The 26,942-nt window shown below is 45.2% G+C and overlaps 1 protein-coding gene and 1 long non-coding RNA gene across 2 annotated transcripts; one reads left to right on the top strand and one right to left on the bottom strand.

The window, feature by feature from the left end:
- Window positions 1–458: 458 nt before the first annotated feature.
- Window positions 459–20,785, bottom strand: LOC119124289. The gene is made up of 7 exons (XR_005098244.1): window positions 20,668–20,785; window positions 20,486–20,546; window positions 19,944–20,024; window positions 13,286–13,409; window positions 11,259–11,397; window positions 11,088–11,166; window positions 459–3,641 (listed from the first exon to the last, which is right to left on the bottom strand). It is a non-coding gene; the product is annotated as an uncharacterized LOC119124289 (long non-coding RNA).
- On the top strand, window positions 9,090–26,942 carry klf13 (Kruppel-like factor 13). The gene is made up of 2 exons (XM_037254050.1): window positions 9,090–9,977; window positions 20,908–26,942. Exons 1-2 carry the CDS (start codon window positions 9,539–9,541, stop codon window positions 21,246–21,248), a joined length of 780 nt encoding a protein of 259 aa, XP_037109945.1. The 5' UTR covers window positions 9,090–9,538; the 3' UTR covers window positions 21,249–26,942.

Below are 26,942 nucleotides of genomic sequence, written 5' to 3' on the forward strand. Positions count from 1 at the left end.
ATTCACTCTGCAGTGGAAGTATTTTGTCTGTCACGCAAATATAACATTTACAGGATTTAAATGAGTCAAAAAAAGATCACGCACAACATTCCACATCACACACGTACGCAGTTAAAAACGTTACCTGATTTGGAAAAAGAAGAGTGTCACCCACATTCCTCCAGTGGCCGTATCCCAATTAGAGAGAGAGAACTTCATTTTCAATTAATTAACAAAAAGTACTTCAACACAGCCATGTGCCCGGCTGGCCGGCTGGGCTCTCTCTCTCTCTCTCTCTCTCTCTCTCTCTCTCTCTCTCTCTCTCTCTCTCTCTCTCTCTCTCTCTCTCTCTCTCTCTCTCACACACACACACACAATGGCTAGATAATACCTCAATCCCCTGCGTAAGCAAACATTAAAGAGCTTTGATGTCCGTTAGTGACTGAATTTGGAAGAGATTATTTAACACTTCAGAGGAGACGATGAATAAAACGAGACGGACAACATTCACCCTTTCATGAATTTACCATTAGCATTATTTAATAACGATACCCCACTTGAAGATTTTTTTTTCAATATCTCAATTGTCTGAAAGGTCAGTAACCTGAACTGTGACCACACGATGGCGCTCTCAACACTCACACAGCCCCTTTGTTCTAACCACGAGGTCACAGAGGAAGTTTGATGATCCTTTTCCTCCTCTGTGATGAATATAATTTAGCTAATGTTGTGTTTTGTCCATGAGAAGAGCCAAAACCACCAAGAAATCACACACTGACACAAACAATTTGGATGTGAACCCTTTGGAAGGAGAAGCAATTTGGGGACGTTTTTTTTCCCACCTGCTGCTTTTAAACGAACAGTTGGACTTTTAAAACAACAAAAACATACTAAACGAAGGCTTGATCCTGCTGCTCGCCAAAATCTGCACTGACCTGCATGGACAACACAATACAACCGGCGTGTTTTGGGCTTTGCTCATCTCGACAACACGCCGGTTGCTTAGCAAACAGACTACACACAAATACACACCTGAGACACACTTGGGTGTGTTTAGTCCCTCAGTGCGGCTAGTGAAAGCAAACAGCAGGTACAAAGCATGTGCACGGTTAGATAAATAAGTTAAAAGCACTATTACGGGGATGAAAAGAGAGAGATAAAGAAAGAAACAGTTGATGGCGTGAGGCTGCTGACGTCTCATTTTTCACAACAGACTAAACACATGGCTGGACTTTGAGGCCAAGGAATTGTGGTTTGCTCAGAGTAAGTCATGTTAAGACACGTTCCCTTGACTTCGTAGAGAGCAGCGCATGTATTATAAACGAGTCATCTAGGTCAAGAAGACTAAAAGCTGCTTGCATGCATGTTGAAGGAAGCCACAATTTGATGTCTGGGGCTCAGTGATGGCCAGAACAGGGTCAGGGGTAAGGGGGGGGAGGGGTGCTGTTGAAACCGAGTACTCTCGGAGGAGCGGTCGCTCTGTCAGCACAAACGACTTTTAGGGAAGTAGACAGAAACGAGGCGTGGCCGAGCCGAGCGCGACCGGTGGCTAACGACTTCCTGGAGATCGGAGCAGGCTGCTGTACACACCCTGCGGATGGCTTGATTGGACGCCGCCATTCAGAACGGCTCCTGCAACACCCACCCAAATGGTGAATTCCATGAAGTTCCATCTGGCTGCACATTTCTATTCTACTCTTCTGAGAACACATGCTGATATAGGGGCCCTTCCAATGTCGACCCGTGGGGCCACGTAAAGGTCAATAGGGAATCCATATGTCCGGCAGAAGGTGTTATAAAACCACCGGCTGCCTAAAAGTCTCGTTTGTGATTGCAGAGTCTTGTTCTGTCGAAACGGAAAGCCCATAAGCCGTTCCCAGGGAGCGGTGAGCGAGATCTTCTGACTTGGGGGGGAAAGCCGTGCGCTCAGCTGCGTAAACTTCCACTTGCGGCTCCTCATCCAGCAAGGCCACAAAAACAGATGCGGGACTCGCACACCAGAGACGGATGGACGGACATTTATAGGGATCAAAGGAAGACTTGAACTCCGAGTCAAGCACTGCTGGAGCACATTAGCCGCTATGGGAGCCACATCTTGACTGCTCAAATCTTGTGAGGGAGGAAAAAAAAATGAATCCGTATAATACCAAACTGCCGTGTGCCAGATTATTGTTCTGAACCCAACCATTTTTGTCACGGACATCTGCCAGAGTGGCTCAAAAATAATCCAGTGATGTTTCCAAGAAAGGCTCATTAGTATTATCTGACATGCAAAAGCTCGACAAGCTCCATCTGCTTCTCATTGACAACATCCAAACAAGATTCAACCAACAAATCAGTGGTGGAAAGAAATGTTGTCGGATTGGCTTCAAATTCAATAGAAGCACCGGCGTGACCTTTGAGACGAGTTCCTGACGTGAGTTACTGCTTATCAGCCTCGGGGAACACTTCACATCAACCGCAAATTTCATACCACGACGCTCACAGGTTTTATTGCCACACCCCAACTGCGTGCGGAGTTGTTAAATTAGATAAGAGACACGCTCCTTATTACTGTCAACACACATTTTGTTCTTCAACCAACTCGTTTGACCAGTTCTGTTTTGATTTCAGAGAAGCCAAGAAGCCGACTTCATGACTTTTGATCAATTTAATTCGACAACGTCAACACGTTGGCACTCCGTCGAAATAAAGGCGATTAAACTCCATGACGTCATCGCGCTCTTATCGTGTAACGTGTAGCGCACGACCGTGAATTTGTCGTTTTGGCATTTCAATTTAGACGAAGCTTGGTTTCCGGCTCGTCTTCTTATTATAGCTTATCTCCCTCCAAGGAGCCGCATTGAAGACGATTCGACAACATAATGAAAATATTTATAAATCAGCCAGCTCACATTTCCACGTAATCCAGTTTAACACAAAGTCCTTCACAAGGCAGAGCAGAAGCACGGGTCGTCGTCTCTCCAATCTCCCCCTTGGCTGATTGCCGTAAAGCCCGAGTCAAAGCAAGTGGACAAGCACCTGTCTAATCTTGCTGAACACAGCAGCATTGTCATTATCTTGCTTGCAATGCTAATTACTACAAACTAGGATGATCCCAAACACAGATGGCGTTTGAAGAGCGAGCAAATGGCAGAAAGATAATCATCAGTGTGGTGCAAATACAGCAAGTTAGCTAGCTAACGTAAGCTAGCGTCAATCAAATCCAGAAATATTATCTACAGGTTTGAATGCTGGCGAAGAGCTTAAAGCTTCAATACGAGCTACTTGATCTGCACTTGAGCTCCATACACATGAATCTCCTCCAAAATCAAAATCCCCTAAATCAGTTGCCGCACATATGCAGGAAGTCAGTCGACTTTGGCTGGGAAACTGCCGAGGGTGATCCCGAAATTGCCCGACGTGCACTCGGTTCCTCTTTCAAATTGTCAATTCATATGTTAGGTCATGTCATGGAACGGTTTGCCATTGAAACACCTCATGAAATGGACGTTTCTTTTGGCTGACGAGGAACATCCCGATGCGTCATCCGAGTGTGGCCTTTGGACTTGAAGCTGCAGGTGTGGTGAAGCTGTGCATGCGCTCACAGCATGGAAGGGATTACTGAATCACAACACAGGCACCACCCTCCTCCTTCTTCTTCTTCTTGTGCCTGGGTGGACCTGCGTGGTGGGGCCACAGCAGAAGCAGCAAGACTGTTTGTAAATATTTACACCAAATCCATTGCGAGGGAATGTTTTGATTTGTTTTTGCAGGTGATTTATAGCAGCCCACGTGCAAGCAAGTTTGTCCTCCCTCATTTCCTCCACTTTGAAAGGAAAAGGCTCTTGTAACGTTCAGCTTTGTCCCTCACAAGTGGCTGTGACACACTGGCAGCTGAAGGACGTCGACTCGCTGTTTTATAAGTGTTTTTTTTTTTTTTTTAGTGGGGGGGGGGGGGGGGGCACTGTTAGCGGCTCCGTTGCGTGTCTAGCAGCGCGGCAGTTGGGTGACGCAAAGCGAGCTATTAATAACTCACGAACGGGATGTTCTCGCCTCATCACTGCGAGGTCATTCGAGGATAAAAAGCGCGTTACGATACCCAACACCACCAGACGCGTCGGATGCCGATCCGACATACTTTTTTTTTATATTGCGGATTTCGCTAATGTTGACTTCTCCTGCAAATACTTCCGCCTTGAGCACGAGTACTGTGGGTAGCCACGCCCACTCGTGAACCCAGTGACTTTGGGAGCACCCTGACTCAAGGCTGCGTAAACACACGTGGTGACGGAACCTTTTCTAATTGCAAAAGACTTGGTTTACTTTTAGAGTTAGCTCGAACTGCTTAGTAAATAGTCTTGTCAGCTAGGAAAACACATTATTACAGCCACAGGATGCAAAAAGGGAAAAGCGACACAATGTGTTTTTCTTGGGTCTCAAAACAATCATTCAACTTTAAAATATGAATTGTTCGTGGTTTTGTGGCCAGAATGTTCATTGACACACAACAAAGCAAGTCTGTTTGTTGGAACATTGACAGGAAATAACAGCAGCCAATTCTGGTTTCAAACTCAAGGCCCGGGGGCCAGATATGCACCACCACATCATTTTGTGTGGCCCGCAAAGGCAAATCATCTGCCTCAACTTTGTGTTTCGAACTAAAATACCCAAATTGCCTTCAATTTTATGAACCTTAAGAATTTAAGATGGATGAATATTAGTTGGATATTATTTTTTATCCTGGATTTTGATTGTAAAGGCTGGTTTTCCATAATTTTTGTTTGTCTAAATGTAATTATTTGAAGTAACATTTGCATGCGGTCAATATTTGGGTTATGGTCCGGTTTCTGAAACATTCAGAAGATCCAATTTACGCCCCTGAATGAACAGAGCCACATGAACATCATGACACAACGTGACGTCATTTCCACTTGGCTACATTATACGTTGAAGACGTGGTTAAATATTAGCTACAGAGTCAAGCGCCAATCGGCGACACCGTGCTCTGTCAAGTCTCCTAAGTAGTCAAAAATGGATGCTCTATGTTAAGTGCCTCTGTTGAAAGGATGCCCCAAACGCCGATGGCATCAGCATAACGTGTTCATGCAAGCATCTGAATAGCCAGTGCCTGCGAGGCTCATCCCTCCCCGGCCAGTGCACTGATCAATGCATCGTGAATAGGGTCACCGCTGACCAGTAAATGGGCGCAAAAACAAAAATGCGTCCGCTTCACTTTGCTCTTTTGAGCTGTATTGTGTTGCGTGGACAAAGCCAACATGCCGCCATGAGAGGGAACAATAAGGACCGCACACGCTCGAGGTTGGGCGTCATCCTCGGGTCAGCGGAGTGACGCGGACGGCGGCTCGGGTTCACCGACATAACTTTGTGCGTACGAGAGAGGCAGCGAGCGACAGAGCGCTTTGCTATCCGTTTATGCAACATTCTCTCAGCGAGAGGGGGCCGGCCGGCACTTTGTTCTTTGTGGTGGCGTGCCGGGGAGGCGGGCGGCATTAAGGCGGGGGAGGCGGGCAAGATTAACATAGGGGTGAAAAAGGCTGCCTCTGTTGTGTGGTTGAACGTGGACAGCCTGGAGGCGCGGCAGAAGGAGGATGACGACCACAGTGAACTCCATCTTAGATGGACGCCTCCCACCAGCGTGCCAACTGATGCAGTGACCTTCTTTTAGCCTCCGCCCTTTGACTACGACTGACGGTAATGTGTGCCACATGTACGCCAGTTCTGCCTGAACATTTTGGAGTGATAAACCCTCATCTCTATTTTCTTGTGGGCGAGATATCTAAATTAAGTACAATGATATCGATATGAAGTGCAATACCGGGGCTTAAAATGTTCATTCCTCCAAATGGCTGTTTCTCGCCAACTTATGCATTGTGCCTCGTTTGTACTTGTAGCTTGACTTATGTTATTGTTTGTTTGCCAGGCAAGTTATGTGAGCAGAGTTGCTGATAAGTGCTAAATCATTTCGGGGCTTTTCGTAACCAGTAGATCTTGCTAGACTGCAGGCTTTGTGGCACTAACATGTAGTTTGTGACTCACTGAAGCTCTTCACGCGACCGACCGCTGCACTCAAACACCTCCCGCCTTCCGCCCACAGTTTGTTTCTCACTATCAATATGTAGTCACCTGTAGCCCAGCGATAAATCAAAATATGCCGGACTCCAAATTCAACGTCCCATTTAAATTTATCTTCTGACTAATCCTCTTTTCTTTTCTACACAGGTGAAATAGCAGCCTGCTTTGTCATCATTAGTCACAAGAACCGTTGATGGTGTGTCATTCAGGATGAGTAAGCAACATAAGAGAGACAATGGGACAAATAAGTACCGAGATTATAGTTTCATTCCGTCAGTAACTTCTTTAGCACTCGTTTCTTTTTGCTGTGTCAGCTTTCCTCTTACATGGAAAAAAAATACTGTCTTGCCTGATAATAGCCCGTTACGTCTATATTAGCTCTGCTACTTGTGACAGGGTAACTTCAGATAAAACAAAATGCAAACAGAAGGTCAGTCAATGATTTAGAGATCACGGAAAGCAGTTAGTTAATGAATAGAGGAAGAAAATGTCTCAATTTAAATAAGGTCACTGTACACCGGAGTGAGCCGTTAGCTGGTTTCGTTTGTGGTGTTCTTAAAGATGGTTTTGAAGAAGCCGAGCTAAAACAGTAGCGAGTTTACAGATTAATGCTAACATTTGTTATCTTCGACGCATCGCAAACATATAAACATGAGAAATGGATATCGGTAACAGCTGCACCACCAGCGAGGAATTTTTGTATTTGATTTTTTTTATACTTGATGACGTACATTTTTTCATTGAGGAAAATGATGAGAGCCTTAATCATGTTCTTTTGTCGCTAGTTTGATACACTTGAAGTACAAAGTCGCTAATGCTGGTGGAAGCTTGTTTCTGAAAAGCTAGTATTTGTCAGCTTTACTTACATAAAAAGTCTACACACCCCTGTCAGCGCACACCTGCCCCTCTTTAAAGTGCCTCTGATCAAATTAAGATTTTGTTCGTAGGCTTTTCCTGATATTTGCTTTCTAGTAGGAGCCTGAATGTTTTGTGCTAACACTAACTGCGTTTACGAATTGTTCATAATTGCCTTCCATGCCAACCCCTCCACGATTTAAGTTTTCTATCCCTGACCTCGACAATACTGGTGTTTTTCTGAATTTTGTACCCAGACATGAAAATCAATCCCTGGAAATAAGCCAGAGGTTACAGCACTGACCACCTGCCAAAAAGAAGAATACAGCTATAACGGATTAAATCTCCTTGTGACTTTTCATGCTTTTCGTTTTATTTCCCTTGCCACTCTGACCTTGGCATGACAGCCAGATAGACTGTCAAAGTGGTCAGGCTGTGCTTTTCTCTCCTACTACAAACAATGTGAAATGGCCAATCTGCCCTGGAACTGGATGTCAATGCTAGACACTACACAGCTATCTCAGAGTACAAAAGGTCCCCGGAGCCATCACGTTGCCGGAGTTTAAGAAAAAAAACAAAAAAAACCCATCCACTTCAGGATTTGCAATCATAAAAAAAAAAACCCAACAACTTCTTCTCTGTGGTTTTCGAAGCTGCAGCTGATTTCCTTACTCTTTTGGTAGCCGTATGCCCGGGAGTTGATTAACACTCGCATATTTCGACACAACTCGCACAACGCCCTGAGAAAGAGGAAATAGACCCTCTCCTCGAGAAGAAGTCGCACACGAAACGCGAGAACGTCATGTTTTTTTGGCGAGCAAAGAATATGTAAAATAATACATCCAGATGGCCCTCTGAATGGCACGTCGCCTTGCTCGGGCTGAACACTGAGAACATTCTAGAGCGCTGCTTTTGTGCACCGTACTGAAAGTGTGCATTCATTCTCACAGGAGTGCATCAGCTGCAGCAGAGAAGCCGCTCTAATACTTACTTCTGCTCCTATTCCAAAACCCTCAATCTTCTTTTTCTGACCAAATAAGCATGAAAAGAACATTCTTCTCATTGAGACATCCTGAAATGAAAACATGTTTGATAAGTCTGTCATTCACGTGTCCTTTGCATGACTAATTTGCTTTCCTGTCAGGTGGCATCCAATTTCCACATCCGGTGGCCTGACCAAAAACTACACATAAAGTTAAGCCAATAAAGTGAGCTGTGCAAGATAAAAAAAGAAAAAGGTCCAATGATGACAATGAAGATCTCACAGCTCTCACGTCCACAGTGTGCCACTTGTGTGCTCCCTGAGGATGATCTGAAGAAGACTTTGCCTGTGCTTGTCTGGCTGCATGCCAACTGGCAGAGACCCCGGAGTTTCTCAGAGAAAGGTTTGTGGAGGTAGAAGAAGAAGAAGAAGAAAAAAAAAACATCACATCTAACTCCACTTTTCCCAAGCGTCGTCATCACAACCAATCACGGCTCAGCTTCAGAAAACGGAGCCGTGATTGGTTGTGAGCTGAGACCTGGCAACTGTGATGTCATTTTCAGTTGACAGCAAGTAGCAAAATGGCCGCCTTCTGAAATGACTACAAACAGGTGGATTTGACCTATTTATGTCACATATTCCACAAACAAAACATTGTGTTTTGACTAATTGGGCTGCAGAGAACATATTAGAGCAAAGAAAATCTGGGAGTTGATGTCCTCTTTAATTGCTGGTTTGAATTTGTGATTGTCCAAACCCTGTCGTTAAAAGCTCAATCTTTTATAACAGAAAACAGAGCAGTGGGTAAAGCCAAACCTTTCCTCTCATCTTTGCATCTCTGGACAATTGAGATATTTTAAATTGGCCTAAGATGACTTTTAGAGAGGAGAGAAGCAATGAACACCTTCAATCGGTCGCCCTGCAGGCAATTGCACACTCCACTCAAATCCTCGCGAGACGAGGCTATTAACTAATTAGGCTTCAACGAACCTCACACAGTTTGAGAGGAAGCAGAGTAAGGCCGGAGCCGAGACTCAAAGCCCAAAAGTGCTTTGCAGACAGACGCGCTAATCCCATTTGTCAATTTGTCAAGCTCCAAAACGTGCCGCCTTTCAGGCAGTGCGCATCCGAAGGCAGCAGTGGCAACCTGTGGCGAGACTTTGAAAGTGTCTGCGTGTCGGAGTCTTTTGGGGCCACGCTGCACCCAATGAGAGCTTGGCGCGGTGACGATGCAGCGGCGCGGTGCCGGTGCAGGACACGCCCCCAGCATGGATACAGGCTGCAGGGACAGGCGCTCCGAGACACTCTCACTATGTGCTGGAGAGCGTCTGAAGCAACCATGGGACGAGTTGACGCGTCCAACTTTCAAGAGTTGCCGCACTGAACAAAGACTTGCTCCTTTTCATCTCCTTCACTCGGGGAGGGGGGTGAAGACTTGTGCGCGCTTGCGATCGTCACGCAGGATGTTATTGCTGACGAGACTCGGAAAGCCGGGTATGAAGAGCGTAAAGTCTCTCTGATGAGATCCACCTCCTTCTATCCGCCACACAAAGGGAACCACGGAACAAGTTCTTTTCTCCCCCACGAAGCCCACGCCATCGTTTTCTTTTTTGGATGTCATAGTGGGGGGGTTGTTTGAAAGACGTCATGGATCACTTCGCAGCGGAGTGCCTTGTCTCGATGTCCAGCCGCGCGGTCGTCCACAACCGGGAGATGAAGCCGGACAGCCCGTCGCCTTCCCCAGCGAGGAACCCGGAGGACGCCAAAGAACCCGTGGTGAAGGACAACTCGTCCCTATACGTGGTGGCCAGGATCCTGGCGGATTTTAACCAGCAGACTCCCAACGGCGTGCTCGGCGAGCAGGCGAAGAGCAAGGAGGAGAGCCAGGGCGGCCTGACGGAGGATGCGAACGGTGCCACACCTACCATCACCATCTCGGATCCGTCGCTCAAACAAAGGGGCAAAAGATCGAGAGGTCGCAACGAGCCCGAGTCCCCGCAGAAGAAGCACAAATGCCACTATTCGGGTTGTGAAAAGGTTTATGGCAAATCGTCGCACCTCAAGGCGCACTTGAGGACGCACACAGGTCAGTTGCACGTGTGCTCGTTGGACTTGCGTGGAAACGTGCTTGCATTGCAACGCATTGCGCATTTCATTTCACCTGCTTGTCATTGTGTGTACGGCCGCCTTTGGCTTGCTCGCATTGTTCCCTTCAACTTGGGTGAACTTTCCTTTCTCGTTTGCGCGGAGGGTGGGAGCCGAAAATAGTGCCACTCCCACTCGCGTCTCACAGCTAGCTCTCCTCCACTCGCAGCCCTCCCCTCGCTCAAGCGAGCTGCAGCGCCAATGCACGCACAATGCAGACTTCCGGCCCTTGTTTTCTTCTTCTTACTCTCTCAACAATGACGACAACAACTTCAATGAAGTCTCCGGGCTAAATGATGACGGAAGCATGCTAAAAGTTCCGCACATGCAACCCATGACCTTCTCAAAGCAACTCCATAGGTTTGCTTTGCATTCCTGTGGATAAGCCACGGCAAGGAGGGGAGGGCTGGTCAAATGGATGGAGATGCGGGTCAAAATTGAGGGGGTTGATAAGAACTGTGTCTGCCCAAAGCTCTTTGTTGTGATGTGCCACACCCCCGCTAGACAGGCTGCCAGCTGATCTGGCCAGCAACAGACTCTACTAGTTGAGCCCAGACCAGACCAGACGGAGGAGCCTCGCCTCCTCTCCTCTCTGCAGCTTCTCCAAGCCCTTCCCTTCCCTTTTTCCTTTGCACATGCAGCCAGCCCCTCTGCAGCACATATGACACACAAGAGCCACGCGCTCAGGTCTCACAAAGGTGATTGTGTTGAAAGGAAAGGCTCATTTCAATCAAGATGAAATGGCCTTCACGTTCATTGTTGACCAGCACAAGAATGGCAGAATGGGTGATCACTTATATTGCTTGGATGTGATCAACACTCACATGATTTTAGGAAACGTGTGACCCCGATAGAAATGTTGTCATGCCTGTTATGCGCTGTCATGCTGTCAAACTAAACATCAAACAAAGGGAATTAAACCTTGTGTACTTGAAACGAGTCGACAACTTTGCCCCCGCTAGCTTGATGCTAAAATATAAACGCCATCGTTGTGGTGGCCTTGTGATATTCAAACACAAAATATAGAAACAGACAATATCACAAAACCTACTGTCATATATTCTTTATCCTCTGCGAAGAGTTCTTTGTGCTATTATACAGACAGTCTTTGTCTTGCTTTATGGCTAATGCTAAAAGTAAAAGAAAAAAATTGAGGGTCAGTGCCGTACATCCAGAACATGGACACGTGGGGGGAAAAAAAAAAGGAAAAAGTGAGACTCACATTTCCCGCCTTGTTGTGTTTAAAGTGTGGCTGTCTTGATTTAACATCACACCAGATGTCTCCTTTCATGCATCAAATCATTTGATCGCGGGATGCCACGGCAACACGGACGGCAATGTCACACTTTGCTGGATTCTGTCTACAAGGCAAAAGACAGGAAAAAATGCTGGATCGTCACTTGCGGCAGGATTTTGGGGTGGCAATGGTGCTCAAACGGTTTGACCACATGAATATATCTCAGCTTCTTATTCCTTCAAGCAAACGTTGTGTTTGGCGTAACTTGCAATTGGCGCGCGTCTCATAATCTGTGAGAATAACAAGCCTTTGCGCTGCTTCCATTGGACGGCCACAGAATGTGGGTCATCTGAGTTCAGCTGAGCTGCCTCAGCCAACCTTGCAGTGCTTTTCATACAGCCAGACTCCGGCTGTGCTGTGCTGTGCTGTGCTTCCCTCCAGATCCAACTAGTCGAGCGAAGAGAGCGCCGATCGGCAGCCCCAGCTTGTAATTGCAGAGTGGGGGGAACACTTTTATAGGCTCCCAACAAAGAGAGCCAAGTACCAGACGTTCCTACTTGTGTAAATGCCGTCATTGCGGTCTTTGTTTATGCGAGTTGGCAACGGGAGAGGAGCTAGAACTCCATCCACACGACTCGTGCGCTCGTGGACTCGGACTCGTGTTGAAAAACTATCATTCAATAAATGAACCAAGTTGCAATACATTTTCAAGGAGCAAGATTTACCGGTGGTTCTGTTACCCTTTTGGAAAGGCCATGTATGCTAAAAATTACTCTTTTTTTTTTTTTTTAATTAAAATTTCATTTTTAGTTTTTTTTTTTTTGGCTGGCACAATGATTTTAAGTGCATTTAATTTGAAAGCAGCAACTGGTTGTGATGGGAGGTGTCCAAGGTTACCAGACAGCATTGGAGGCGGGGCATCCTGTCGTGCACAAAGCAAACATGAAACATAATCTCAGGTTAATATCATCTTGTAAAACAATCTCACCTTTGAGTTATGATCTGAGCAACGAGTCATCACGATTCCAAATGACAAAGACCGGCTTTCCCGTGAGCGTCTTTTGGTTAGCGAGTACACGGTGTACTGAAAGTATGTCTCATTACTGTACTCTGGTTATGTCACGCAGCCGGCTGTATTCCAAAAACAGACATGACCCCACCCCCCCCCTGACAAACTCATTACAAGTCAGGTCTTCATAAAACAACAGGCCGGGCCTTCTGTGCCCCCCCCCCTGCTAAGTATATAGGACCTCTTCACAAAAGGCCCGTCTTGACAGTATATAGGACCTCTTCAAAATTTTTGGCATCACTGAGGTGGAATCGGGTCAATAAATCTTCAAGACAAAGCGCCTAATGGCATATTTTACAGCTGGATTGAGTTTTTGTCTGGGGCCTCTTTTGTGGTCTCCTCTGATACAGACAAAATAAGTGGCGGCACCTGGCGCTAGCAGAACACATCCATTGCCCTTATTCATGCTCTCCCTCTATTTTTGTGAAGCTGCGATTAGTAAGGGCCATTTTTAATGATCACAATTTCCACACAGGAAAAAGGAGCGAGAGAAAGCCATGATTTGTTCTGCAGCTCTTCCAGCGGTTTGATATTTTTGCTTGTGTCGCGACAAAGAGGGCACAGTATTCCCATGTGGCTGGGATGAGGTAGCCCGCCCGGGTGGAGATGGGGTTTTCCCACACTTGCTTGAGTCTGGGTCTCATCCTAAGTCAAAATGTTACACGGGCACAAGAGGTCAGTGTGTCTACCCGCCACACGGCAGGATTTCCAGCAGCCGTTCTCAGCTGACCGATATTTCTGCCGAGTGTTGTCGGGAGAAAATCAGCAGTTTCCCGTTTCCTGCAAACATGAGGCTTTAAGGAATGCGGCCTGCGTAGTTTTTTTTTTTTTTGCATGTGACAAAGTCTCCACTGCCCCTAAAAATATCCCATCATCGTCATTTTGTCTACTACATTGGCCTGAAACATTCTCACAATGAGCGAATGACTTCAAGTTTACTCACCCGTCCGTCAGTGTTGCTCTGCCCGTCTGTGTTATGGTGTTCCACAAGGTTCAAGTTTGAGGCCCCTTTCATTGTATTTGCTGCTCCTGGGTTCTATCTTAGCAAAGCGTCGTATTTCCTTTCACTGCGAATGACAGATCCATTTCTCACTAAGTAGTCTCAAATTTGGGTTTTAACTTGGAATGTTGGCTCCCACACATTTTAGAGGTAATTTCAAGATACATAGAATCACCTTATCTCTCTTAGGACTTAGTAGGCATTGAGCTTTTTCTCTTGCTGGTCTTCTTCTTCCTTTCAAATGACCTTTGTTAGGCAAAACTCCTCTATGTTCATTCAAACTCATCATAAAACGAAATGTTATTCTTTAGCTTTCGACTCAGCATGATACTCGACACTTGGCATTGTTGTGGTGTTTTATTGCGTTTCATCTCCATCATTTGTCTTTGTTTTTGATTTTATAGGTTTGATTCTTACTTACTTCGCATGCATCTGCGCTTTTAGGAAATACCGTAATTTTCGGACTATAAGTCGCGGTTTTTTTTCATAGTTTGGGTGGGGGGGCGACTTATACTCAGGAGCGACTTATATACATATATATGTTTTTTTTTCACTTTTTTGGGCATTTTATGGCTGGTGCGACTTATACTCCAGTGCGACTTATAGTCCGAAAATTACGGTAAGTTGTATTGCTATAGTCAAGTCACCTTTCCAACCAGTTGTAGACTTCAGTTTAGCTCACAACTGTTGGACTGACCTGTAAATCCAGAGCTGGATTTTGTGATTATGTTATACAGTAACTAATTCCGACCTACAGATTACAGTACTATTTTGTGGCCACAAATTAGCATTTAGTACATACGGCTTCAGTTTTCTTGCCTGGAACCTCTTTTAGGTATATATTGGCATCTCCTGTTCTCCATCCAAAATGGTCGAATCCGATGACTACCTCCCAACTTTGCCTCTTGGCCACCGTGGTCGATTTCCAATAAAGCCGATGGCTCTAACCATCATCGATATGAAACGTGCCTTACGTGAATTGTATTCAACTTCACTTTTGAGTGGCATTTCAAAAAAACAACAACAAACACACCATTGACCTTGGTGGTCATTCCATCAACTTAAACAAACTGAATCCAATGTTTGCTTGATGTCCGTGCAGCTGGATGTTACGTGTCCAGTGGAAACAAGGTATTAGTTAATCCTCTTGAAGCCAGGGATGTAAATAACACCAAAGTGGAAGCCACTGCCGTGCCTGTTCTAATCATGTGGTGCTGTATTACCGCACTGTACAGGACACACAAGGCTTGCGCCACATGTGACATTCACATTCTAACCTACATCCAGTATGGGCATTTTAGCGCTAACGGGATGCTTCTTGGCTCATGTTGAAGCATAAAACCCGATTTAACTGCGATGAAGCGGCCATGATGGCCACTCCTAACACAGAAAGACCTCTGTCATTCACATCCACGGCCGTGCTGCTTTCAATCGCCCACAAATGTCAGTATTCTTTAGGTAGTGTGGCACGGGATAATTCTTATAAAAGCCGCTCTGTTCTTCCCACCCCGGCGGCCCCTCCCTCCCTCCCTCCCTCCAGCCTGCATAAGAAAATAGGTGCTGGAGCGTGTTGTGTTGTGGCGGAGACGACCTGCCAGTTGGTGTTCATTACCAGTGGCAGGAAGATTCAGACCTGTGGAACACTGCACGCTGTTCAAAAAGCCAACAAAACATTTCTTGCACGCGAGCAAGGGCGCTGTGGCAAAAGGCGGTGAGCGCCGAGTGCGGTCGGGTGGGGGTGGGGTGAGCTGTGGTATATATTCACTGTCAATGCCCTCCATTGATGTAGGTCATTTACTGTATTGGGCTGCATGTGTGGCTAATCTGATTAGCGTTTGACGGGATGAGACCTCTGAGGCACCCCTGTTAGCCAATCATTGGGTTCTATCTGTGAGTTCGGACTTGTTAGAGAGGAAGCTAAAGGGAGTATTTCGTTTCTTGCCGATGCTCACTATGGTATGCATGACGTGTGGTAAATCACAGAATGTTTGTTTGGCACGTTGAGGCGTGGCCCTCAGCACAAGGTGTGGAGAATTCAATGGACCCCGTCAATGAAGCAAACAGGGAAGCCCTAAGTGTTTTGTGTGATTGACTGGCGGCCAGTTGTGGTCTTGCCCAAAACCAGCTTTTTTTAAAGATATTTAGTCGAAACGAAGATTTGCATTTCTAGGCTCCATCACGCCGTTACGTTATAAACAACAGCATCTACGCGGTCTGTTAAAAGGGCGTCAAACAAACGTCTTTCCGCAACAGACGAGCATTATCTCCGTCTGTATCTCGTCTTATCGAGCAGCGCTGAGGCCTCTCGGGGGTTCTGTTATTCCTCTTCTGGGCTCCTCCGAGGTTTTGTGTCTGGTCTAGTGTCGGACTTCATCAGCAAAACAAGTTTGTCCTGCGGGTTTACGGGTAATGGGGCACCTGCGGACATACATAACCATGACTACGACTGGTTGCGTGTCCTTAGTTAACTAGGATTGAAAAGATAAAGGAGACTGCAGGTTGTTTCAACGTGCACTCAAGGTTGCAAGAGAGTGCCCACTCAAACTAATTGAGGCAAATTTGATGAGCTGGTCAATGGAGGCGAGCCATCCCCGCCCGCCCGCCGCTCCCTTAAGAGTTAAGGGGATGAAGTAATGCACGGGCGGCTAAGTGTATGCAGGAATCGGACGGGTCATACGTAACCTCGCCGCCGAGTGTCTCTAGACTGAATGTCAATATCTTCCGTGCAGTGCGGCGGATTGAGGGAAGAGCGTTACGGTTAGTACGCGCGAGTCTGATTGAAATGCATTACAGGGGTAGTCCTCCTGCTATTGTTCACAACCTGACAGCTATAAGGCCCACAAGGGCTGGCAAGCCCATTCAATGGTCTCTCTCAATAACGACAAAAGATCTCCATGTTTTTAGAGTCCTCTCCCGAGAAGCTTGAGTTGAGTTTCCGTGGCACGCACCTGACCCCGCCCTTTTCACACGCTGGTACAAGATAGGATTGTGAGATACAGTAGACGTTTTTGTCCCTCAAGGGACTGAAGAATCGCGGTTGGTTTGGTTGTCTGATTTTTCAATTTTGGGATTCTTCGGCATACTGTTTGTACTCGTCAGCAGACTAGCAGTTTTTACATTAGGTGGTTGTCTGCTGGCAGAGAGGCAGGCCCCGGTTTGGTCAGAGGTCATAGAACCAGAAGTGTGCCAAGTCCAACCACCGGAACCAGTCTCGTTTTGTCTGCACCTTGTGTTCTTTTTTTGTGTCTGAGATATTTTCAAATTATACAATTTTCCCCCAGCCAACCTTTCTCACCCGACAAGATGTGTTGCTTTCATGCCCGAGGACACGGCAGGAATGTTATCTGCTCCTATTTGATACGCTGGAGTGTTTTGTTTGTAGTAGGTGACCGAGCCGAGTTGTCGCACGGTCGCTCACGTCAAAGAAGTGATTACATCTCGCCTTCGCCGGGACCAGGCCGGCTTTCGTGACGCCGGTTTAACCCTTCCTACAGAAACCGATGGTCTTAGGCGTGAATGAACCAAGGATGTGGGAGGGGGGGGCATGGTCAGAGATAAGCTGTTTACTTACTGACCTAGTGACCTCAGAGTGAGTGTTTATATAACTGCAGTACCTGTGACATAATCACGTTGCGTGGAGCACGAGGTACAGTTGCAGTCACTCTCTTTCCTGGTAACTGGGTCAGTGTGTTCCGTTAGGCAATTCTTCCCTCAGTGCTGACCCCCCCCCCCTACGCCCAACCCGGACACTTTCTGAGAAAGACCAACCACGCCCTGGATGTGGCAACCAGCCAAGGATGGGACAACCAATCCGTTTGCGATTCTAAGTGAGGGAAGCGTGCCGCTAAGGGAAGCTGGCATGCATGTACTGTAGCATCATGGATTTGTTTTCAGACCTAAAGCTGATGGCATGAGTCCACATGGAAATGCAATCAAGCAACAGTTATTGAAACCAAGCAGGGAATTGTCCAATTCAAACTATTTGCAAAAAAAGATGACGTAACTTTGCTGTCCAATCAAAAAGATGGATCTCTAAATTTTGAACGGTTTTGCCTTTATTTGGAACACTAGCTAAGATCATTTTTGTTGGTAGCGTAACGGTTGACTTGTTGCTACCGACGTCAACAATACGTCGTCCTGAAATCAAGTTCAGTGGATTGTTAAGGTTGTTTTTATCATTTCTTCCTCAATGAATACCTGCTGATTAATTAAGGTAGGGTGTATATTTGAAAGGAGGAAATAATTAAGGAAACAGAACATGCGAAGATGCCAAACAAACCGTTTCAGTTCCGTTTTTGGAAGAGTTGAACCGGAGGTCGGCTCTTTTCAACAGATGATACCCAAAACCACCTTCAAAATTCTCACCTTTGGGCTCGAGAGGATCGGAACGAGTGAATTCATCTTGTGCATTCTTTACAGACAAGACGCTGACTAATGGCTGCACCCGACCATTGGCTTATTTCCACTCAGGATCAAAGTAGCTGTTCCCTTAATCTCTTAAGGTATTCCTGGAAGTTCCTCTCGTGAAAATCCCACATTATGATTTGGGGCATCGCATTCTTTTTAGAGGTTAAGTCTGGTGTTAAATTTATCCGAGGGCCACAAAGGGGCGACGTGTCCATCAATCCCCAGCAGTGACGGAGCTCTAAATAATTTCAAGGGTCACAGCGGGTTGCCGCTGGATACCTGATGATTCCCATCATGGCTGTCTGTATAGGACTTGGGGACATCTCAGCCTGGCTCTCTGGTGTCTGGTTAAATATTAATTCTGTTGGATCTGTTACACTGGTTACCGAGCCTTAAGCAGCATGTCGAGCTTAAGCTCCACTTTTAGTAGTCACGAAGACATTTTTTTTTTTTGCAGTGCCAGGTGGCCACGCCGGCTGTTGCTCTTGCTAATAAGGTATGAAATCAGACCATCATGATGCTCATCAATGAGATGAGGGCCATAGAAGTAACACTAGTATGTTTCTGGAGGCTCCGGTTATTTACAGCTTTGAATTCTAGCCAGAAGAGACACTCAGGCACTTTGCATTGGCTGTGATAAAACATTTGAATGGAAACACGGTCGTAAATTAACACAGAGCCGGCGGGAGTAGAAAGTAGGAAGGACCCAGTGGGTCTGCCGACAGTTGAGGTGAGGCGTCAGGAACACAGACCGGGCTGTCTAGACTTGCTCGCTCCGTCTGCGTGTTTTGTTGCAGTATCGCGGGGGCGATGGCGTACACGCGTACCAACGTCTTCTTGCTGGCATCAAGTCGCGTACGAGGAGAGCTTGATGCTAGGCGGCAACTCTTTCCATTATGGCCTTGAGGGAAACCGCAGAACAAAGCAGGCATTTGGCGGACCCGCTCGTACGCGCTCATTTGTCACGGCACCTTTAAACGTGCAAGCGTGTTTACTTCTTTTTCGTCACCGCACGTCGCTGGGGAATAAAGGTCAGGTCCAAAAAAACTGTGCTCTGTAATACCGAGAGGAACATATGACCCTTTGTTGTCAAGCAAAAAGCATGGCGAGGCTGCTTTCATGCTCCATACACAATGTTTCCACATTATATAGAATAGAAGGAAACCACAAGATATATGGTACCATCTGGCTTTGAGTAGATTTGTGTCAAAGCCCACTTTTATTGCCCGATAAACGGGGGTTAGGGTGTAATTTTCCCATGCGCCGAGCGGCAGATAGTTACACGCTGGAAAAAGGGTGGGGTGGACCCATTGTGAATGCATCTGGAGAATTCAACGGCGGTTTTAAAAGAACTCTTTTTAGATTCCAACTATTCCTCAATATTTCTCACCATCTGATGTTAAACTATTCAAAACTATTGGGAGAAATCTGTCATCATAATAGAACCAATACGGTATTTGTCTAATAAAATGACAAACATTTAAAACATTGAACCCGATTCTGATTATTAAATGTATTGATGTGTTTTGCTAGCCAAACTTGGTTTACTTTGACCACCCAACCAATCAGAGAACAGAATGCTTCCTGTTACCACCCAACCAATCAGAGAACAGAATGCTTCCTGTTACTGTGGTATCTGAATGAACCAACCAATCAGAGGACAGAATGCTTACTGTTACTCACTGTGGGCTGGGTACCTGAAATCTTGATTGGTGAAAGAAACAATCAGTCGTATTGTTAAAATACACTAAAAAGTAAATCTATTGAAGTCTGGCTTTGATGGTTTTCAAGACTCATTTTATAGACCTGATGATTTTTCCTAATCGTTCAAACTTGGCAGGGTTGTCAACAACATTCTTGTATGTGGTGTGTTAAATTTAGAAGACATTTATTCTCACTTTGTCGGGACTTTTGATTGACGTCAGCCAGTACTAGTGGTTTTGAAGGCTCTGGGCAGATTAGATTGACGTGACGACACAGACGCTGAAATCTGATTGGACAAAAGAAATGTAATGTCTACATAAACATACTTGAAGCAGTGCAGCCGTGAGGAAAAACTACAAAATGAAGAGAACAAAATTCAGGGTTTAGGTCATTGCTTTTTATATTGTAGCAGAGAAGGCTTTAACATTCTTACATTGTCAGGCTGCTCCACCTTTTTGTTGCAAAACAAAAGCAAAAGAAATCAGCCTACCTTTGATATGCTCTTGTGAGTTTTCGTTCATGCTCATGAGATGTTCGACCACAAGTTTGCCGCCATGCGTCACTGTGGTTGCTGCAAGGAGAACCAACTAGTTCTAAGTGCAAACATGTATATATCACATGTCGAAACTTTTGACAGACAATCATAAGCGCAAATTGGATGACGTCATCCGCCTACCACATGACCACAGTCCTACGACTTAGAGGCAGAATTTATTTCAATTCCTCTTTTCACGAAGACAAATTTTCATCAACAAAATTAATCACTCGGTTTCGCAAGCTTACTTTCCCATCATATTTATTCATTATGTTATGTTTAATCTCAAAGTTTTGAATGATTGATTAATATGAGCTTTCTTGTCGGTGGTGACTGGGCATGTTTTGATGAAAAGTTGATGAGTAAATCTTTGGATCGTCTTTAAAATACACATCAAAGTCTCTGACAATTTTGTGGTGGTTCACTTGGAATAAATAAACGTGCAGAGTTTAAGGGACTGGCTTCGTGTAATGCAATTGAAAGATTGGAGAACCTACTCCATTTGGTGCCAGTCCAATGGCGAGTGTGGTTTTTTTGTTACCATGACGACAGCAATATCTGAAAGGAGAGCCCAGCGTAAAAAAAAAAAAAAAACAATGAAATATTTCACAATGACATTATTTCACCAAGCTCAACATTATTCTGTGCATCTAGCAAAATTCAATGCAGCTTTGCTTACCTTGTGGTTCGGATTCACTCTGCAGGGAATGCGGGTGTGTCTGCGTGAAATTGTTGTGTCTGGTGGCCCACGCTTGAAAGTGGCGCTGGATCCTTCGCTGATAAATCGTCACTAGAGAAACTCTGTGGGTGGAGTTATCATTTGAATTGGGCAACAGAATGCTTGTTTACGGAAACTTTTATATGCAATGGATGACTCCCAGTTGAAGTTGACTGACTGTCCTGCTTCTGTTTTGTCCAGGAGAGCGTCCGTTCCCTTGTACCTGGCCCGACTGCAGTAAGAAGTTCGCTCGCTCCGACGAGCTAGCCCGCCACTACCGCACCCACACGGGAGAAAAGAAGTTCGGCTGCCCGCTTTGCGACAAACGCTTTATGCGAAGCGACCACCTGATGAAGCACGCCCGGCGCCACTCGGATTTCCAGCCCGGCATGCTTAAAAGGCCCCACGGTGGCGGCGGCGGGGGAGTGGCGGGCCACGCCGCCCGTCCCGGCTCCCTCAGCGATTACAGCCGCTCGGACGCCTCCAGCCCCACCCTCAGCCCCACCCTGAGCCCCGCCCTCAGTCCCGCCAGCTCGCCTTAAACTGAACTTCGCACTTTCCGCCTCCAGCGTGTTCTTGTCATGATAACGCTGATGTTGTTGCACACTTGTCAGCGGCGACCCCCATCTTTGCTGATCCCGCGCTTGCTGTGGTGTACCATACTGTACAGAACTGCTTATTGTCGAGCAATGACACGTGTGATCCCATAAGAAGGTAATGCCTTTCCCAGATGGCAATATTTACATTCTCGACCGTATGTCTCGACTTTTCTTCTAATTGTCCGTGTGCAGCAACTCGACATGACTTAGACAACAGATGCCCTGATGAGTCTTAGCAAAATATTTCTTTTTTTTCTTTTCAAACAGGTGATGAGAAAGGCCATAGACACACACACGCACACACATACACTGTAAATTGTTGGGTCAAAAGTAACCCAAATTGGGTGAAACCGCAAACACAGCATCAGGTCCAAGATGGATATAGCCATTGCTGTGTTATTATTACCCAACCCATTGGGTTGAAGATTAAGTTGGATCAAGATTTTAATCCCAATTGGGCTATAAACAACACATACTTATGAATTAAAGGATACAACAGAAGAAACAATATGTCGGTGTTAGCCACCGAGCCAGCTAGCCACCAGTCATGTTACATTCCTTTGAATTCAACTTCAGTTCTTCACCCAGTCGCCAACCCAATCTGCTAGGTCAAAAATCATGAACCCTAACCTTGAGTAAAAGTAATCCAATCCGCTCAGCTACCCAGCGAGTGTTTGAGGAAAAACAACCCAGCATTTGTTGTGTGCGTGCGTGTGTGTGTGTGTGTGCACAGATGCTAAAACAACAACACACACACACCTCAGGATAGAAGACAGTTTCTCTGAATACTCCGATACTTCACACAAAATGCACAATATACTCATCACTTTACTCGGAAGTTCAACCACTGGTTGGATTTTTTTTGCCCTGCTCAGGGATGGCCTTGTTAGCTTGAACAAATGGAGGGAAACAGTCAGTCCACACACAGACGCAGTATGTCTTTCTATATGGAGAATTATACATGTAATATATCTGTATATATGTAGACGTACAAACATGTACCCATGTGTATATTTCAGCCTTACGCTCAACACACCATTGCACTCTTTTACGTCAGCCAGCCAGCCAGCCAGCCAGCCAGCTTGACTTCCTTCTAACATCATTTTAAGCCTCTTTTGAGACAAAACGACACATCAGAGCTGTAACACAAGCCCCCCGGCATTTATCCGTCTTTGCCTTTTAACACGGAACCGAGCGAAGGGAGATATTGCCCGTGTGCGTTTTGACACATCCCGCAGTCAGATAATTAAATACGAGACGTCTGGTTGCAAATTTTTGACGATAGCTGTTACGGCTCTGATAGCACCTTTTTGGGAATCGGGAGCGTCAGAGGCGTTTATAAACAACAGCGGCGTGGAAAAATGTCGGCTTTTAAACACACTAACCCCGTTCCTGCGGCATCCATTCTCTCGCTGGACATTTATTGCGGCAAACAGCCAGAATTGGGTTATAAAGATACGTTTCAAAGCAGCTGTTTAAATACAAATGGACACAAAGGGACGATAATGTGGGGGAGGGGTCGGTACCAAAGACTAAGTAATTCACGGGGATGATTTGAGGCCTGCAAAACATCCCACAAGCAACGTCATGTCACCCGTCTGGCTCTACCTGTGCCGTCAAGCTGTCAAGCTTGAAAGGAACTCGAGGGTGTCGGTGGAGCTGTCTGCAATGTTCAGATGGGAAAAGGCGCCTCCTGATAAAACAAGAGAAGAGGTTTATCACGACTCGAGCAGAAGAGGAGACGCCCTCGTTTCCTGCTTATGCAAATGTATCAACTTGGGGGAGGGGCGGGGGGGGGGGGGGGCAACGCTACCACCGAGACCAGGCAGATTCAAAATTAGCTACGGAAATATTTGGCTTCTGTGTGAAATTTCATGATGAACCTAAGATGCATTTGAAATAGAGGTTAACTTCATTCAACTTCTCTAAACTTTTGAACTGCTTAGAGTGCAGCAAAAAGTACTGAAACGTTGGACATTAAGTTCATACCGGACCAATTTTATGAGTGACTTTAACATTTGAATAATTTTATGGTGCAAAGATCGATGAATAATTATTCGTAGCAAATAAATAATCATTTTCCGACCAATTAAGTGAAACTGGACCATTTCTTGGAGTCCCCTTTTTGACAAAGCTCATACTGTTAAACAGCTGCTTTCTAACCTCTCCAAGCAAAAATGAAAATATCATCTTGGTGTTGCGCCGTGACTCGTGTGCTCGGTTGCACATGTAAGTCGAGCTAAAAAACCAACTTCCGTCGCGTCCGCATGCATCCTCCTTGCAAATGCAGCGTTGCTTTGATCCCATCGCATCCATCCAGACCGTTGCCATGGCGAATGGCGCTTCATCCCCCCCCCCCCCCCCTCGGTGCCGCGCGCATGTTAACAACTCCGGCAGGTGTACGTCCATGAATGGCGGGCCTTGTCTCCCCCGACTCGCCCCCGCCCTGGCGGCCATCTTTCTTTTCAAAGCAGCAGCTCTTGCCACATCCCCCTGGAGACCAATCTTCTCCTTAGATCCATTCCCGTCACTTTTAGTAAGAGAAACCACTGAGGATAATAATGTTTTCAATTTTCTTAACTGCTGCTGAGCAGCCTTTATGTGCAGGTTTGCATGCTTTTCTTAATCCATAAACTGCACAATGACCTCAGGTTCCATGGGACGTATACAGCATGGGTGGCATCGTTTGTTCTCACTGCTGGTCAGTGTCCAGCGAACGCCTCCCTCCCTTCCTCCCTCCTTCTCAAGGCCCACCTGCCTCTGCACAACATCCTGCCCGAGTCACAATTTGGGCTCCCTGAGGCTGAAATGAAACGCCCCTAAGAGAGAGAGAAAAACAAAAACTGGACTTAATACATGATGACATGTGAAAGAGGAAATGTCCCCATCCATCCTTCCATCCTACCCATCCATGTTCTCACTGTACCAAAAAACTACTTGAATAATTCAACAGAGAAAGGCCATTGAACACCATTTTGTACATTATGACTGGTTTTCTTTTCAGGGTGGGGGGTGTTTTTGTTTGTGTTTCCATCGTTTTCAGGTCATTGATAGCTGATTTGTATGTTATGCTAAAACAAAAACTAAAAAACAGCCATCCACTCACCAGAGTGCTGTTGATGTCAGGGTGACGAGCATTTGCTTCCATGTGGGCTTGTCCTCCATAATTCCTCCACGTTCCCACGAACAGGGAATGTTCAACTGGTGGGCGACAGTTAGTAGATGAAACTTCCTGACCTCTATGTATATTCATTTCACATGGAATGACTGATTTTCTTCTTTCGAGTTGTTTTCCTTGAGATAAGTGACCCTGAGCGTTACACACGTGGACAAAATTGTCTTCTACAGAAAAAAAAAATCACAGTGGTCATAGAAAAGAAATGACCTGAAATCTGACAAAAAAATAATAAATAGAAAATAAAAATTAAGCAATGAGACTAAGACATTGCTTTGGAATTGTGATTCCACAGATTTTATTTAAAAAAAAAAAAAAGGTAAATCTAAAAAAAATAATAAAAATAATTATAAATAAATACAATACCTTGTTGACATTTTTAACCAAGTTGTCCTCTAACATTACAGGTGTGTTGCCCTCAGTCGGTCTATTATGGGAAAAACATGTTAAAGATAAAAGCTAGAAAACCATCTCCAAACAGCTTTTGATTTTTTTTTTTTGGTCCATGTGTGTGTAGCACCAATCCGTATTTACTCTTAATTTGTATTATTGCTTTCTTTTGGTGTGTGTGTATAGTTTTCAGGATCATACCTCTTAGAAAAATATTTGGCTTTTTTTGTTGTTGGTATCTTTCCAAACACCCGGTGTAGCTTCTGGTCGACAAATAGCACAAATAAACAATGGATTGTTTGTTTTCTGCTTCAGGCTTCTTATTCTGTAAATAAACGACCGGTTGTGTTTGTTTTATATATGTAAAAAAAAAAAAAAATCACAACATGTCAGGGTCCTTCTCATGCGTTTGATTCAAAGTTGCAAAATGAGCCACACACGCATTGTATGTGCTGGTTTAAACATGTGGGATGATGTCAGCATTGAAAAATTATCTTAAAAAAAAAAAGGACTTTAACCTATGAGGTTCCTAATCACATTGTACTGCTTAATAGTTGACTGCCTATTGTAAAAAAAATGCATTCGATTGGATTGACTGATGAACTAAGCATATTTAAAGCGACAACGTGTTGTAATATTCTGGACTGATGTCAAAGTACAGGGTTGATGGATGCAACTGTGTGCCAAAACATCCACGTTCAAGGGTAAATAGCTAGTGTCACACATTGTACAGTTTTTTTTAACTGCTTTTATGTCATGTACAGGATTTGTGCATATTTGATATACTAGGTGGAATATTTTCTGCTTTGAAACCATTTGGTTGTGTAGCTTGCTTTTTTTTTTTTTTTTAAATTCTTATTTAATGTGATCTTTCGGTTTCTGTATGTAACACAATTAAATGATGTACGGTGGACCTGTGCTATTTAAGTGAATAGCAAAAAAATTAATAACCCAACCCTAAATTCTTGAATTACGTAATTTTTTTTTAGGTGAAAAATTAGCGAGTACACGGGTGTCCATATTTGAATGCTAATAGACGAAGCCCGACCATTCCAAAGGATTGAGAGTTGCGCTATACGTGTTTGTTTTTTTTCTAGCGGGGGAGACAAATGACTGTGAGGTTTTTCCACATTGTGAATCGTGCGCAAGGTACGATCCTCATTGTTTCCCAGGTGTACTAGCTCCTCGTATTTCCCCTTCGGGGCCTTGCGTGGAGCCAATTAAAACGTCAAGCATGTCTTCCCGCTAACTTTTTTTTTTTTTTTGGGGTGGGATACCTTTAAGACTAGTTAGTGAGGGCTTTGTTTGAGGGACAGTGTGATTCTTGGGTGTGAAGTTGTTAACCAAAGGCTATGAAGGGAAATATGAATGTCGCAGTAATTTGGTTCGGCCGAGGCCGGCCGGGCTTGCTAATGGACCTTCTTTGATTCTCATACCTTGAAATGAGCATCAAAGAGTTACGTGCGCTGCAACGGGTGGTTTTATCTATCGTCTTGGTTTGGATGTTGCGGCCTCTTAGAAGGAGTTTAGTGCAGGTGGTGTGCGCTTTTTTGCCTCTCCCCTGTTTGTCCTCAGTGCAATGTGGCTCTCTTGATACCTCATGTGCGTTTCTCCTCTGTTCATCACCATCAGTTGCCTGTTGTCGTGACTCCGAGACGCCGCGCCCCTCCCATCCCTCTCTGGGCCGGCACGGCTCTAATGTAATGTGTAAATAACTCTCGACTCAGCTACGGCCAGTACATTCTTCTATGACCTCACAGTTAACTTTCAGGTGTCTTTATTTTTGTGTGTTTTTTTTCTCCCCCCTTTCAGCAAACCAAAATCACTACACTCAACAAGTATTACAGTTGTACAGTACCTGGGATTCCAACCACATGTAATGTAATGTGCTGGTCTTAGCTGCTCTGCTGTACCTTTCTATGGCATTATTTTTTACATGTTAGACGATATATTGTGACAATGTCCTATGCAAAAATGAAAAATAACAAGATTGTTGAATCATGTATGTTGTCATAACTCGTATGCATGGAATAGTGAAGTTTACATTTGGAAATAAATTCATAAAATATGCA

Source organism: Syngnathus acus, chromosome 6 (assembly GCF_901709675.1).
Source record: "Syngnathus acus chromosome 6, fSynAcu1.2, whole genome shotgun sequence".
Lineage (NCBI taxonomy): Eukaryota > Metazoa > Chordata > Actinopteri > Syngnathiformes > Syngnathidae > Syngnathus > Syngnathus acus.

Bases quoted from the DNA above. Each gene is read 5' to 3' on its own strand.
- klf13 (XM_037254050.1), top strand. From the start codon at position 9,539: ATGGATCACTTCGCAGCGGAGTGCCTTGTCTCGATGTCCAGCCGCGCG. The intron at 9,978-20,907 runs GTCAGTTGCACG...TGTTTTGTCCAG, and splicing joins GCACTTGAGGACGCACACAG to GAGAGCGTCCGTTCCCTTGT.